Raw genomic sequence first — 13,947 nt, 5'->3', positions numbered from 1 at the left:
TCGTCACACTATCAACTAGTTATTTTGGCATACTTAGTAAAATCATTTTGATAGGACAACTTGGCCATTAGTGGCATGAAAATGATGTTTTGTAACCTATCCATTGGAATGGTTAGTAATGGCTTATTTTGGGATGATTAAGTAGGTTATTATGATATATTCATATGTGATATGTTAAGTATATGTGATCAAATGATGTTAATGCCTAAGTTAATCCAAGGTAAGTTTATAATCACATATGCATGTAATGGTATGCCATGATGAATGATGGAATTGTTTAATTTGAATGCTTGGATTGGTTGGTATTGGATGTGTGTTTCAAGTGCAGGTCTTGGGTAAAATTTTGGGTGAGAAATGAAGCTAGAAATGACTTCATTTGTCCACACAGGCAGACACACGGGCATGTGTCTAGACTGTGTGTGATACACGACTTGGTAACATGGGCATATGGTTAGGCCGTGTGTCCTCTGCACCTTAATTTTGAGAAACAGAATGCTCAAAATTGAGCATACAGGCATAGACACGAGCTTGTGTCTCAGCCCTGTGTGCTACACGGGTATGTGTCTTGGCTGTGTGAAACCTGTACCTAATTTCGAATTGAATTAATTAACCACACGGCCTAGCACATGGACCTATGGCATGGGCGTGTACAAAAGTCAGAGAGTTACACAGGTCGAACACGGCCTCTAGCACGGTCATGTCCTAGGGTCACACGGGCGTGTTCCTTGGACCACACGAGCGTGTGAGCTCCGCACCTTGGAAAATTTTTGTAATCTCACAAAAAATTCTTTGAGTCCCCAATTAAGTCCTGACTTGATTCTAATGCTCGTATTGGGCCTCGAGGGTTCAATTAAAGGACGTTTTGAATAATCTCGGTTAATGAATAGTAATTTATATAAATTATTTGTAAAATGTTCTGAAACTTTCGATAATGCTCTGAAACCCTATTCCGACGACGGATACGGTTTAGGGGTGTTACAAATTCAGTTTAATTAGTTTAAGTTATTAATTAAGTCATAATTTAGACAACTTTAATATGAGTTTAATTATGTCATAATGTGAACATATTAACTAAGGGTTTTAATTATGTCTTAGTTTAGTACATATTAAATAGACGTTTTTAATGTGTCTTAGTTTTAAACATCTTAATTACATGATAGAGTTTCAGACCACTTTAATGTGTCTTAGCCGAATTTAATTTGTCTTGTAGGATTATGAATGGACAACACATGTTTTTAGACGGCATTAAAAGAGGGAGTTGCTGGTTGCTTTCTTCCATGCAACCTTTCATTCATTGCAAAGGCCACAGGTTTTTCACACTTATTCATTCAGCTGAATAATCATGTTCACATTAAGTGACCATCCAGCTTTAAGTGTTCATACCAAAGGGTTGCTTAATTTCATCTGTTCACATTGGAAACCCTATATGCGCCCCATGCAACCATTAAGAGCTGCTTCTCCATTCGGTTTTTCAAGGCAGCATCTTAGCTTGTTCACACCTACTTGACCTAGCATCTCCCATGCTCATTCAGCTCTTTCATGAATTCAATTAAATCAACTGATTGGGATCGCCAATGGACAAGGCTATTGGCATTGTAACACCCCAAACCCATGACCGTCACCGGATTTGAACACGTGGTGTTATCGGGCTTACTTCCCTTATTACTCTTTTTGAAACATTTGTTTTCTGTTCCAGGCAGGCTAGCTAACTGCGTCACTGTCGCCTTAAAAATCATATCTCGAGTTTCAAAACTCAGAAACTGATTCCGTAAATTTTCCCTGAATTTAGACTCATATATCCATCCATGGATTTATTTCTAGAATTTTTTGTCAGGCCAATTAGTATATTTTATTAGTTAAAGTCACCCATGTTACAGGGGTCGACTACACTGACCTTCGCACGTTACAACTTGAATATCTCTCTGTACAGGGCTCTAATACTGGTGCTGTTTGTTTCTAATGAAACTAGACTCAAAATGGAATCTTCAAATATAAGGCATGACTTCTAATTCTTTCTAGATAATTTATAGTAAATTTTCAAAGTTGAGACAGGGGATCCAGAAAGCGTTCTGGCCCTGTCTCACGAGAACTTTAATATCTCTCAGTATACTGCTCATATGGTCGTTTCGTTTCATCCATATGAAAATAGATTCATCAAGGTTAAATTTCATAATTTATTCACTATTTAATTCTACTTCTACTATTTTTAGTGATTTTTCAATCTCATATCACTGCTGCTGTCCGCAACAGTTACTGCAGTGAGACTATGCCAATTTCATGAATCTTTCCTTGACCTTACTAATCATCCATCATACATGACACAAATTATGGCCACCTTATCAAAATTAAAGTTTCTAAGACTCGTGGCTATAGGTTCTAGCATCCCACTCAACGACCACATAGGCCATTTTCACATGGCTTAAAGTTTACAACCCACAATTCAACAAAACATAATAGCCTATACATGCCAAATGTTCTCCTAGTTCAACTACGAAGACAATACCAAAAGATTTCCAGCCGGTGTGATGACTTCAACGACGGTTCCGAGCACGCAAAACAATACGAGTCCAAGAGACCTAAAAGGGGTGACAAGAAAACACCGAGTGAGTTTATAACTCGAGAAGTCATAAGCATTCAACCACCATCCATTAATAAAGTTATCACAACATGAAACAATAAACGAGGCTAGGTACTCATCCATACCAAACTGTACCATAATTCCTCGGACCTTTCGGTTCAATCTCATACCAAGTCATACATCCACATTTCATATTCTACACAATAAGATATTTGAGGCATTTTCACACACTAACTCATTTTCACCACAATCACACAATTGCAATCATCACATAGATTTAAAGCTTACCAAGCTCAACCCCGAGCATGAACATATTGCCTATTCGTCATGAGCTCAAGGTACTTACCCGATCCGCTGTCCGGATTAACTCGATAATGTCGCACACTCAGTGCCAATTGTAATGCAAGAGCATATAGTGAATCCGCACACTTAGTGCTATATACATTCAGCTCGCACACTTAGTGCTATATAATCAAACTCGCACACTTAGTGTCTGTACAATTTTAAACCCGCACACTTGGTGCCAATCTTGTCACCGTGTCCATTTATACCCGCACACTTAGTGCCGAGACCAATACCTTATGCATTTTGCTGCCTTTATACATTCAACAATGGCATCATTCCATACACATACATTTCCATTTACACATCAACTCATTTAAACACATTTGCATATATATTATGATCATTTAAATCAACACCAAATATATGCTTAATGACTTACCTCGTGTTGGGTAAAATAGTTCCAAGTAGGCTACTCGATGACCTTCGTCTTTCCCTTGCTTGATTCTCCTTCTTTGACTCCTTGAGCTTGATCAATAAATCAACTAGTTTAACCATCTTGCTAAACATTCATAATTCAACTACACATGCATATGTATGCTTGTATATTCGACAACCATTCTTACTAATCACCCATTTGGTCGATTATACACATAACCGAATATGCACCAAAAACTTGATTCAACATCACCTACATACTCACCCTAATGGCCGAATATACTTGTAATTTTTACAAACATTCTCCAACAATTTATCATTTACTTCATAACCAAAACATCATGTGCAACATTTATACACACATAGGTGCAAGGCCGAATTTCAAGGTGTCCATAACCATCCAAAACACAAATTTTAACTATCATGCAAGAAGCATAAACCATGCTCATGAGCATACCATGGCGAATACCTCACACACCATACCCTTTTAAATTTTTGGTCATGGTTAAACAAAGGACTCAATGGCCTACTCAAGAATACTAAAAAGAAATTTCAAGAGTAGTCAATCCATCATTACAAGCATCATTAGCAAGCTTCACATTTAGCATGCAATGGCCTCAACACAATATCAACCTTGGCCAAAGACCATTTCCATGGCATAACAAGGATTTGAACCATGGCTAACATGAACATCAAGTTAGCAACTAAAACATGCATGAATCTCATGACACAACCTCATACATACCTTAATCTTGATGCAAGTATAGCCAAATCTCCTTCTAGATCTCTTCTAAACCAAGAAATGGAGCAAAAATCCTTCCTTTTTCCTTTAGTATTTTCGGCCAAAGAATTTAGAATGGATGAACAAAAATTTTTTTTTTCTCCTTTCTTTTTCCTCTACTCACGGCAACAAAGGGGGGCATCCATGCTCATTTTTTTTTTGTTCATTTCTTTAATGCTAGTCTTTATTTTATGACTTCCTACATACACCACTAGCAAAACATGTTGGAAACATGTTCCCTTGCCCATAACCTTGTCATGGCCGGCCACTCCTCCTTAGGAAGTGGATTATTTGACATGCAACTCCACCTTTTTGTTAACATGCACTAATAAGCCATTTAAAATTAGCCTATCATATTTCCCCATGTTTCACATTGATCCCTATTTAATAATTTCTCATACAATTGGTAAAATTAGAGAATGAAACTTCCACATATGCATGCACACACATAGTAAGCATAGAATATAACAATTAATTGTTTTTATGACTTGGTTTAGTGGTCCCGAAACCACTTTCCGACTAGGGTCAATTTAGGGCTGTCACAGGCGTCACCGAGGCTTGGAAAACTACAAGAGACACATGGGTTAGCTTAATGATTAATCAGCTCAATAAAGCTGAATTAACAACTGTTCATTAGGCTAGACCTTGTTTTAGCTATAAATATTAAGCTCATTTCATGTAATTCAGACTTTTGACACCTTTATGAGCAATATATCTTTTGTGAGTTATTTCAACTCTCTTTGCTTCTTTTGTGACTCAATCTGACTTATCTAGCTTAGCTAGTGGCATCATCCTTGAGTTACTTGAACTTATCACTCAAACGAGTGTGGCGTTCGAAAATATACCATTGGTTCCTATCTCGATTTAGATAGCGGGTCAAGGTTTTATCTATCTTCCTATCCATCTTAAGTGTTGTTATAAGTTTTGGGTCAATACTATTTATAGTATTGGTTCACTCTTCAACCTTAGGCCTATTTCATCCAATCAAATTTCCAAGTTTAAATCACCTAATCCTTTATTTTGAGCCGCACCCTACCTCAACTATATTTAAAACATTTGAATTGTTCTTTGTTAAATCTATACTTAGCCAATTTTAGCTTTTAACTTCAAGTTGAACGATACTTCTCAATTTTACGATCGGGAACATTCGCAACTCGAAAATACTCATTAGCACGAGTTTGCATCAAGGTTCAAGAGTTAAGCACGTCTTTGCTTTATTATAGCTTAGGTTGTTTAGTTACAACTACTATGGGTCAAGGTTTTCATCCGCTGAACCATTTCAAGACGACCTATCCTATTCGAGCTATTTTACAAACTGTCCAAGTTCGAGAAATCGCATCACTCTATATCTATGGTTAACACCTTCTACCTTCACATATAATTTACTAGTTTGTAAAAGCCATTTTCTCAACATAATCATCGCCATTAAGCATGACTACAACAAACAAAACACTTCCTTTGGTATACCCCAACTATCTATACTTTAAATAGGACATCCTCTTTCTATTTCGGTTCCATTTTCCTATAAATCTTTCATTTCATTTCCATCGGTTTTAAAAATGATGTTAATATTCAATTTAAACACAATCTCTATATCAATCATTCTATTTGATCTATTATATAGAATCGGAAAATAAATATCAATTCAAGTCGTGAAATGTTAAATGGTAACACTAGAGATAACTACTAACAAATTTGACAAATTTCTAATAATATTAACAAATTCAATAATACTATAAACACAATAAAATAACATATTTTAGGCATTTTTAATAATACTAATAAAATAATAATACTACAATAACAATACTTACAAATTCAAAAATTTTAATAAAATATCATCCAACATAACATATAAAATATCAAAAGCAGCCCGACATTAATAGTTTCCACGTAAACCTCAACATTCAGTCCATTATGAGAGATAATCCAAAACAGCAATATTCCAATAAAAATCTCCAAGTTATTCAGGACAAGCCAAATAGCCTGAACCTAGTCAAGCTTACCAGACTCCATGATTAACAGGGTTTTGAATTTTCTTTTTCCTGCCTAGTCCACTTTTATCTCACCTTTATTCATTTAATATTTTAAAAAAAATAATAATAACTTAAGTCAAACCAAATTACTGAATATACATGAATCCGACAAATAACTCAATTATTGGGCGGGTCTACTCTCTTTTCTAATTGTTCTTTTTGAATATTTAGAAGATGCTATTAATATGACATTTTATCACATATACCTTTATTAGTTGGCAATGGCAAAATTCTAACCAGATTAAAGCTTTTATTTTTATTTTTAGATACCAAGTATATAGCAAGGACTAAATATAAAATAACAAACTAATAGTGCTAATAAGGGATTAAGAAAAAAAGAAATTTAAGATGAAACAAAAGCCATTGCAAAGCTTGCTATAAATAATGAATGTCTCTCTTATAGCCTATTTTCTTGGCTGACATTTGGCTGTTCATTTTTAATTATACCATCATCTTTAGGGCACTCAATTGATCAACTTTTCAACACTATGAAAATGGGAGGAACGAATTCAGGTTTGGGACTTCATTCATTCATTTTATTTATTTTTGACATGAAGCCTGGTATTATCATCATTCCATTCAATTATTTTTAAAAAAGATAATATCTGAAGAATCTGATTTTCAAGTAAGGGGTTTTACTTGTTTTAAACCAACTAAAGTTTGTATTTTTCTTTCTTTATTTTCAACTTGTTTTAACAGAATACAATTGGAAATGTTATTTAGTAGGTTTAGGATAGGGACATTATTTTAATAAAATCCTTTTCCCATAAATTACATATTTGCTGGAATTGGAGTATAGGTGTGGGATTTGATATTGTTGAATATGGGTTTATTTCTTAAAATGTTGGGTTTTTATATTCACTATTCGTCAAAATCAAACCAAGTTTATGATAGGCGTCAATGGTGAAGGGGTTACCCCCACTGTTTGAGTTTTAAAAGCAACCCAGCACAAAGGTTTTGAGTTTTGACTTTCATTTGGAAACCAAAGCAGAATCCTGAATTCAGTCATCCATTCTCAATTTCGTTTCAAGTTTTTTCCATTAAATTGTCAGGGCTTCAGTATAAGAGATGAAAGGCTTCAAGGGAAGATTGCTGAAGAAACTGAAATTCATACCTGCTATCAAGTCTTTGAGAAAAAGCTTTGCCTTCCACCCATATCACAAACACCCTTTCTCCAATCATAATCGCCACAGTCAACCAGTTTACAAAGACCAAGACTGCAAAATCAGCATTCATATCCCTGACCCAGTTATTCATTCTAAAGATCAAAAGGGTAAAGGAAGTGATTTGGATCAATTTGATGTTGGCCACCAGGATAATAACAAGCCTGCACCCAAGATTGAGTTCAAAGAGACAGCCACTAAAGAGGGTCATTCTCAGCTTCCAATCGCCTCAAACGCCTTTGACAAACTTGAAACTGTGAAGATTCATTCACCCTTGAAAGATTTCGAAGAGAAATGTCCACCAGGTGGGGAAGATGCAGTGGTTTTATACACAACAAGCTTGAGAGGGATTAGGAAAACATTTGAAGATTGCAACGCTATCAGATATCTTCTGAGCAGTTTCAGGATATTGGTCCATGAAAGAGATGTCTCAATGGACTTGGAGTTCAGGGAAGAACTCTGGAGGTTATTTGGTGAAAAAGTAATCCCTCCAAAGCTGTTCATAAAAGGAAGATACATAGGAGGAGCTGATGAAGTCATTGGACTCCATGAGGAAGGAAAGCTTAAGAAACTCTTCGAAGGGATACCTTCAAATATCCCTTGCAGTGAGTGTGCCAATATGCGGTTCTTGGTTTGCCCCAACTGCGATGGCAGCCGCAAGGTTTTTGCAGAAACGGATGATGATGATGAGATGTGCTTGAAATGCCCTGATTGCAATGAGAATGGGTTGGTTAAATGCGCTGCTTGCTGCTGAAAAATTGTTTTACCTTCTTTGACGATATGTTTCACCTTTTGACTTTATGTTGTTATATACTTCCCTTTGCCTTTATATAACAGATCTCATTTGCAGGCCTCAAAATAGTTTGTTTTGTTTGTATATGAAGAAAACGACCAATTGCGTCTTATTTTCCATCAACTCATATAACAATGGTATCGATTGTGATGTTTTTGGTATTTGAAATATCTAATTTTCCTTCATTTGCCATCAGCTTCTGCAATTTTTTCAATATTCAAATTTATTTGGATGGGAAAATTAAAAACAAATGTGTCTTATACTAGGAAGCACAGACACGACTAATCCCCTTATATCGGTGTCGTACGTGTGTCCGATACGGACACGTCCGAATACTTATAAAACACACCGAAATACGTTAAAAACAAAAAGAGGTTGAGCACAGTTTCGACACAGATGTCTAAAAATGGACACGTGACAGAAACAAGAAAAGTAGATGGTGGCTGAAATTTTGGCTTTTGGATGTAGCAGATGAACTCAATGACAGGAAGAAGATGATGTAAAGAAGAAATGTGAAGCTTAGGATTTACTATAAATGAATGTTGGATTCTCATCAGAGCTGGGGGAAGAACTAGGTTTTTTGGTGTATGGTTTTGTTTACTTTATTGCTCCGACTGTAGGCTTAATGGGTTGTGGGGCCCAAGACTTGGGGGCTGTGGAACAATAATCACACTTTTTTATTCTTGATTGTTTGAATGTAAATCTTAATCAATTTAAAAAAAATAAACTTATTTGATAAGCTTTCGAGCTTTGTACTTATTTTGCTGCCTTTGACGTAAGTATTTTAACATAAATATATATATATAAATATTAAAAATATTTTTTTATTGTTATATCTTGCTATATTCATATTCTTATTTTTTTTAAATTACAGTGTTGTCGTGTCTATATCATATCGTATCCGTATTGTGTGTCTGTGTTCTTGATGACCCTTTTTTTAATATTTACAGGAATGAGCTAATTTAGGTATTTCAGGGAAAATCCAGAAAAACGTTTCCAACTGGAAGTGCTTTCTATGTGTCACTAGTAAAACGCGCTTTTTACCACATCAACACTAAAAGTGACAGCATCTCTCTCTCTCTCTCTCTCTCTCTCTCTCTCTCTCTCTCTCTCTCTCTCTCTCTCTCTCTCTCTCTCTCTCTCTCTCTCTCTCTCTCTCTCTCTCTCTCTATATATATATATATATATATATATATATATATTTGCAAAATAAGTTTTATATAGATTCAAAGTCTCATTTTCTTATTTTCTTAAGTAGTATGAAATATGATATATGTGTATATATAGACTTATGAATAAATTTGCAGTTTATTCCTAAATAATGTGGGATTGCTTCCTTTTTTTAACTAACAACATAAGATTAAAAGTTACACTATATTTTATAATTTTTTATTTTCTTTTATTTTTATCATGAAAATTTTATACATTTGTATCATATTTGTGTTATTTTTCATTTTATAATCATATATTAATTTATATTTAAAAATATTATTTACAATTACAATTTTTTTATCTTTTTTTACAAATAACAACATAAGATTAAAGGCAATGCAAATCCTTTTCTCTATAGAAATATAAAGAGTATTCTAGAATACATATTAAATTGAAAATAAATAGATACAAATGTAGAGTGTTGTATTTTTGTTTTATATTGAAATTTTATTTATTTTTAATTGTTTTTGTTGAGCTCATTTCACTTAACTCATAACAAACTTTGAAATTTTAGTATTTGTGTAAAACTAATAAAAAAGTATCATATGATCTTGTAATTATCACTGATAGCCATGCTTGTTTGGTTTCTTTTATTATTACCATTACCTTTTGAATTTGTTATAAATATTAGATGCCCATAACTCTCAAAGTTGTAACCTCCATTGTAGCAACCCCCAATAGAATTATGAGGGTTTTATATAGTAATTAAACCTCTATTTATTCTTTGTAACTTATGGGATTGTATTATGTTAAAAGGTCTATAAATATAGGCATGTACAAGGCTTGTAGAGATGCACAATAAATGAAATAAAAAGTTCTCTTTTTTATCTTCTATTTTATTACTTCTTTGTATTGATATTTTCTCTTTAGTTTGTTCTTTCCTTTCATTATTTCATAACATGTTATTAGCACAAGCTTCTACGAGTTTATAGTGAAGTTCACGTCATTTCGACTTTATATAATTTGCTCGTATAACCTTGTTAAACTATATACGGTATAATGTATTTTCATAATTCTTTTATTTTATTTTCTAGATGAAATATTTGCTTTGGGTAACATTTGCACATTTATTTTTACAACTAAAATCTAATAATGATAATTATATATACATATTTTTTAAAAGAAATTTCAATTAATGTAATTTGTGTTAAGTTATTATTATTACTATTCCTTTTTGTGTTAAGTTATTATTATTACTATTGCTTTCTATGCCAATATTTGACATACATATTATTATTTAGCAAATTTGGTATATATAATTGAATTATTTTATGATTGAGAATACTTATTATTTTACTAATATTTTTTATTTTCATTCAAGTGATTATAATGTCAAATCTTACCAAACTTGAATTTGTGGCCTTAGACATCTCAGGCAAGAATTATTTATCATGGGTATTAGATGTTGAAATTCACCTAGATGCTAAAGGTCTAGGAAATACTATATTAGCAGATAAAGAAACATCTAATCAAGATAAAGCAAAAGTAATGATTTTCATCCGTCATCATCCACGTGAAGGATTAAAAGTGAAATATCTCACTGTGAAAGACCCTCTTGAGTTGTGGAAAAATTTGAAAGAACGATTCGACCATCAGAAAACGGTGATACTCCCTAAAGCTCGTTATGATTGGATGCACTTATGGTTGCAAGATTTTAAAACTGTAAGTGAATACAATTCAGAACTTTTCAAAATTAGTTCTCAATTAAAATTATGTGGAGGAGATATAATTGATGAGGACTTGTTAGAGAAAACATTTTCAACCTTTCATGCTACTAATGTGCTCCTACAGTAGCAGTACCGTGAAAAAGGTTTTAAAAGGTATTCGAAATTGATTTCATCCATTTTGGTGGCTGAACAAAATAATGAGCTGTTGATGAAAAATCATGGAATTCGTCCCATTGGTTCTGCACCATTCCCTGAAGTGAATGTAGCAGTACACAATAATTATGAAAATAGAAAATATTGAGGTCGTGGCCGTGGTCGTGGACGTAGTAGGGGACGTGATTGAGGAAGTATTAGTAATCGTTATCATTGTGGTCATAACAATGATAATTCTAACCACCAGAAAAAGAATAACAATAAAAGACAAGAAAGAAGTGGTCAAAATAATCCTTCAAAGAGTGTTGAGAATATATGCTACCGATGTGGTATGAAGAGGTATTGGTCACGTACCTGTCGTACGTCTGACCATTTAGTGAAACTTTATCAAGCATCCATTAAAAAGAAGGGAAAGCATATGGAGACAAATTTTATATCCCAAAATGATAAAATGGAGGCAAAAGATGAAGATATTCACTATAATACTAAAATTGACCATGCCTACGAGGGTGATAAATTTAATGACCTTAATAATATAACTCACCTAGATGTGGCAGATTTCTTTGAGAATCATTAGAAAAATTGATGTCATTTTGACATTTTATATTATTTTAAGTATATTTTATTTTCTTGCATAAAGAATAATTTATATATTTAATAAATATTTGCAATGTTTTTCATATTATATTTTGTTTGTTTTTATGAAGAATATGAATATTAAACAAAATTTCGATGGACCAAAAATCAATGGAGATGTGTGTCTTGCAGATAGTGCTACAACACATACGATACTCAAAGATAAAAAATATTTTTCTCATTTAACAATGAGTAATGCCCATGTTAATACAATGTCGGGTAGTTCAAAACTTATTGAAGGCTTTGGAAGAGCTATTATATTATTACCTAAAGGTACAAAATTTGTCATTGATGATGCTTTATATTCCACGAAGTCTCAAAGAAATTTATTGAGTTTTAAAGATATTCGTCTTAATGGATATCATATTGAGACCATGAATGAGAAAAATATTGAATATCTATATATTACAAATGTTGAATGTGGAAAGAAATATGTTTTGGAAAGGCTACCTGCTTTTTCATCAGGTTTATATTATACACATATTAGTGCAATTGAGTCAAATGTTACTACAAACCAGAAGTTTGTAGAACCACATACTTTTACTTTTTGGCATGAGCGATTAGGCCATCTCGGATCTATTATGATGCGAAGAATCATCGAGAATTCAATTGGGCACCCATTAAAGTACCAAAAGATTCTTGAATTCAAGGATTTATCTTGTGCCGCTTGTTCTCAAGGAAAAGTGATTATTAGACCATCACCAGCTAAAGTTGGGATTGAATCTTCCGCATTTCTGGAATGTATTCAAGGTGATATATGTGGGCCCATTCATCCACTATGTGGACCATTCAGATATTTTATGGTATTAATAGATGCATCTAGTAGGTGGTCACATGTGTGTTTATTATCTACTCACAACCTGGCGTTTACAAGACTACTTGCTCAAATAATTCGATTAAGAGCATAATTTCCAGATTATGCAATCAAAACTATTCATCTTGATAATGTTGGTGAGTTTACATCCCAAGCTTTTAATGATTATTGTATGTCAATTGGGATAAAAGTTGAACATCTTGTAGCTCATGTTCATACATAAAATGGTTTAGCTGAATTGTTTATTAAACGCCTTCAACTAATAGCTCGACCATTTCTTATGAGAACAAAACTCCCTGTTACAGCTTGGGGATATGCTATTTTGCATGCAGCAGCACTTGTGAACTTAAGGCCAACAAGTTATAATAAGTACTCCCCATTACAATTGACTTTTGGTCAGGAGCCAAATATTTCCCATCTTAGAATTTTTGGATGTACAGTATATGTTCCAATTGCTCCACCACAACGCACAAAGATGGGTCCTCAAAGGAGGTTGGGAATATATGTTGGTTATGAATCTCCTTCTATAATTAAATATGTTTAACCATTAACTGGAGATTTATTTACTACATGATTCATTGATTGTCATTTTAATGAAACAACATTCCCAACATTAGGGGGAGAGAAAATACAACTGGTAAAAGAAATTACATGGAATGGATCATCATCATCTCAATTAGATCATTGTACAATTCAATGTGAACAAGAAGTTCAAAAGATCATACATTTGCAAAACATTGCCAATCAACTACTAGATTCATTTACTGACCTAAAGAAAATTACAAAATCTTACATACCAGCTAAAAATGCTCCAATACGAATTGATATCCCAATAGGGCAAATTGTTAGTGCAAAAGAAAGTAATCCACGCCTGAAGTGTGGAAGGCCAATCAGCTCCAAAGATAAAAATCCTCGTAAAAGGAAAGGAATAATTATTCAAAATGATAATATTTTGGAGGCAAGTGCCAAAATAAGTGGCTAAAGATATAACTAATCAAAAAACCCCAAAAGAGGTTCAGGTACTTGAAAATGGTGATAACGAAGAAATCTCAATAATTTATGTTACTTCGGGAAAAAGATGGAACCGAAAAAATATAGTTGTCAAAAACAATTTTGCTTATAATGTTGCTATCGAAATAACAAAATAAAATGAGGATCCTGAGCCTAAATCTATTGAGGAATGTAGAAATAGAAAAGATTGGCCAAAATGGAAAGACGCAATTCAAGCAGAATTAAATTCACTTTCTAAACGTGAGGTTTTTGGACCTATAGTCCAAACAACTAAATATGTAAAGCTGGTAGGATATAAATGGATAGTTGTGCGAAAATGAAATGAGAAAAATGAAGTCGTAACATATTAATCACGACTTGTAGCACAAGGATTTTCGCAAAGA

The 13,947-nt window shown here is 33.5% G+C and overlaps 1 protein-coding gene across 1 annotated transcript; it reads left to right on the top strand.

Moving 5' to 3' along the window:
- The first annotated feature begins 6,426 nt into the window (after nucleotides 1–6,426).
- LOC108459940 (uncharacterized protein At3g28850) lies at nucleotides 6,427–8,232 on the top strand. Its single transcript, XM_017759338.2, has 2 exons — nucleotides 6,427–6,628; nucleotides 7,168–8,232. The coding sequence occupies exon 2, from the start codon at nucleotides 7,184–7,186 to the stop codon at nucleotides 8,030–8,032; it is 849 nt and encodes a 282-aa protein (XP_017614827.1). The 5' UTR covers nucleotides 6,427–6,628; nucleotides 7,168–7,183; the 3' UTR covers nucleotides 8,033–8,232.
- The last annotated feature ends 5,715 nt before the right edge of the window (nucleotides 8,233–13,947 follow it).

This window comes from Gossypium arboreum, chromosome 4 (assembly GCF_025698485.1).
Source record: "Gossypium arboreum isolate Shixiya-1 chromosome 4, ASM2569848v2, whole genome shotgun sequence".
Taxonomy (NCBI): Eukaryota; Viridiplantae; Streptophyta; class Magnoliopsida; order Malvales; family Malvaceae; genus Gossypium; species Gossypium arboreum.
The sequence above is the reverse complement of the archived record's forward strand: the minus strand, read 5'-3'. Positions and strand labels throughout refer to the sequence as shown.

What these genes read in the sequence shown, in the direction of transcription:
- LOC108459940 (XM_017759338.2), top strand. Translation starts at nt 7,184, where the DNA reads ATGAAAGGCTTCAAGGGAAGATTGCTGAAGAAACTGAAATTCATACCT.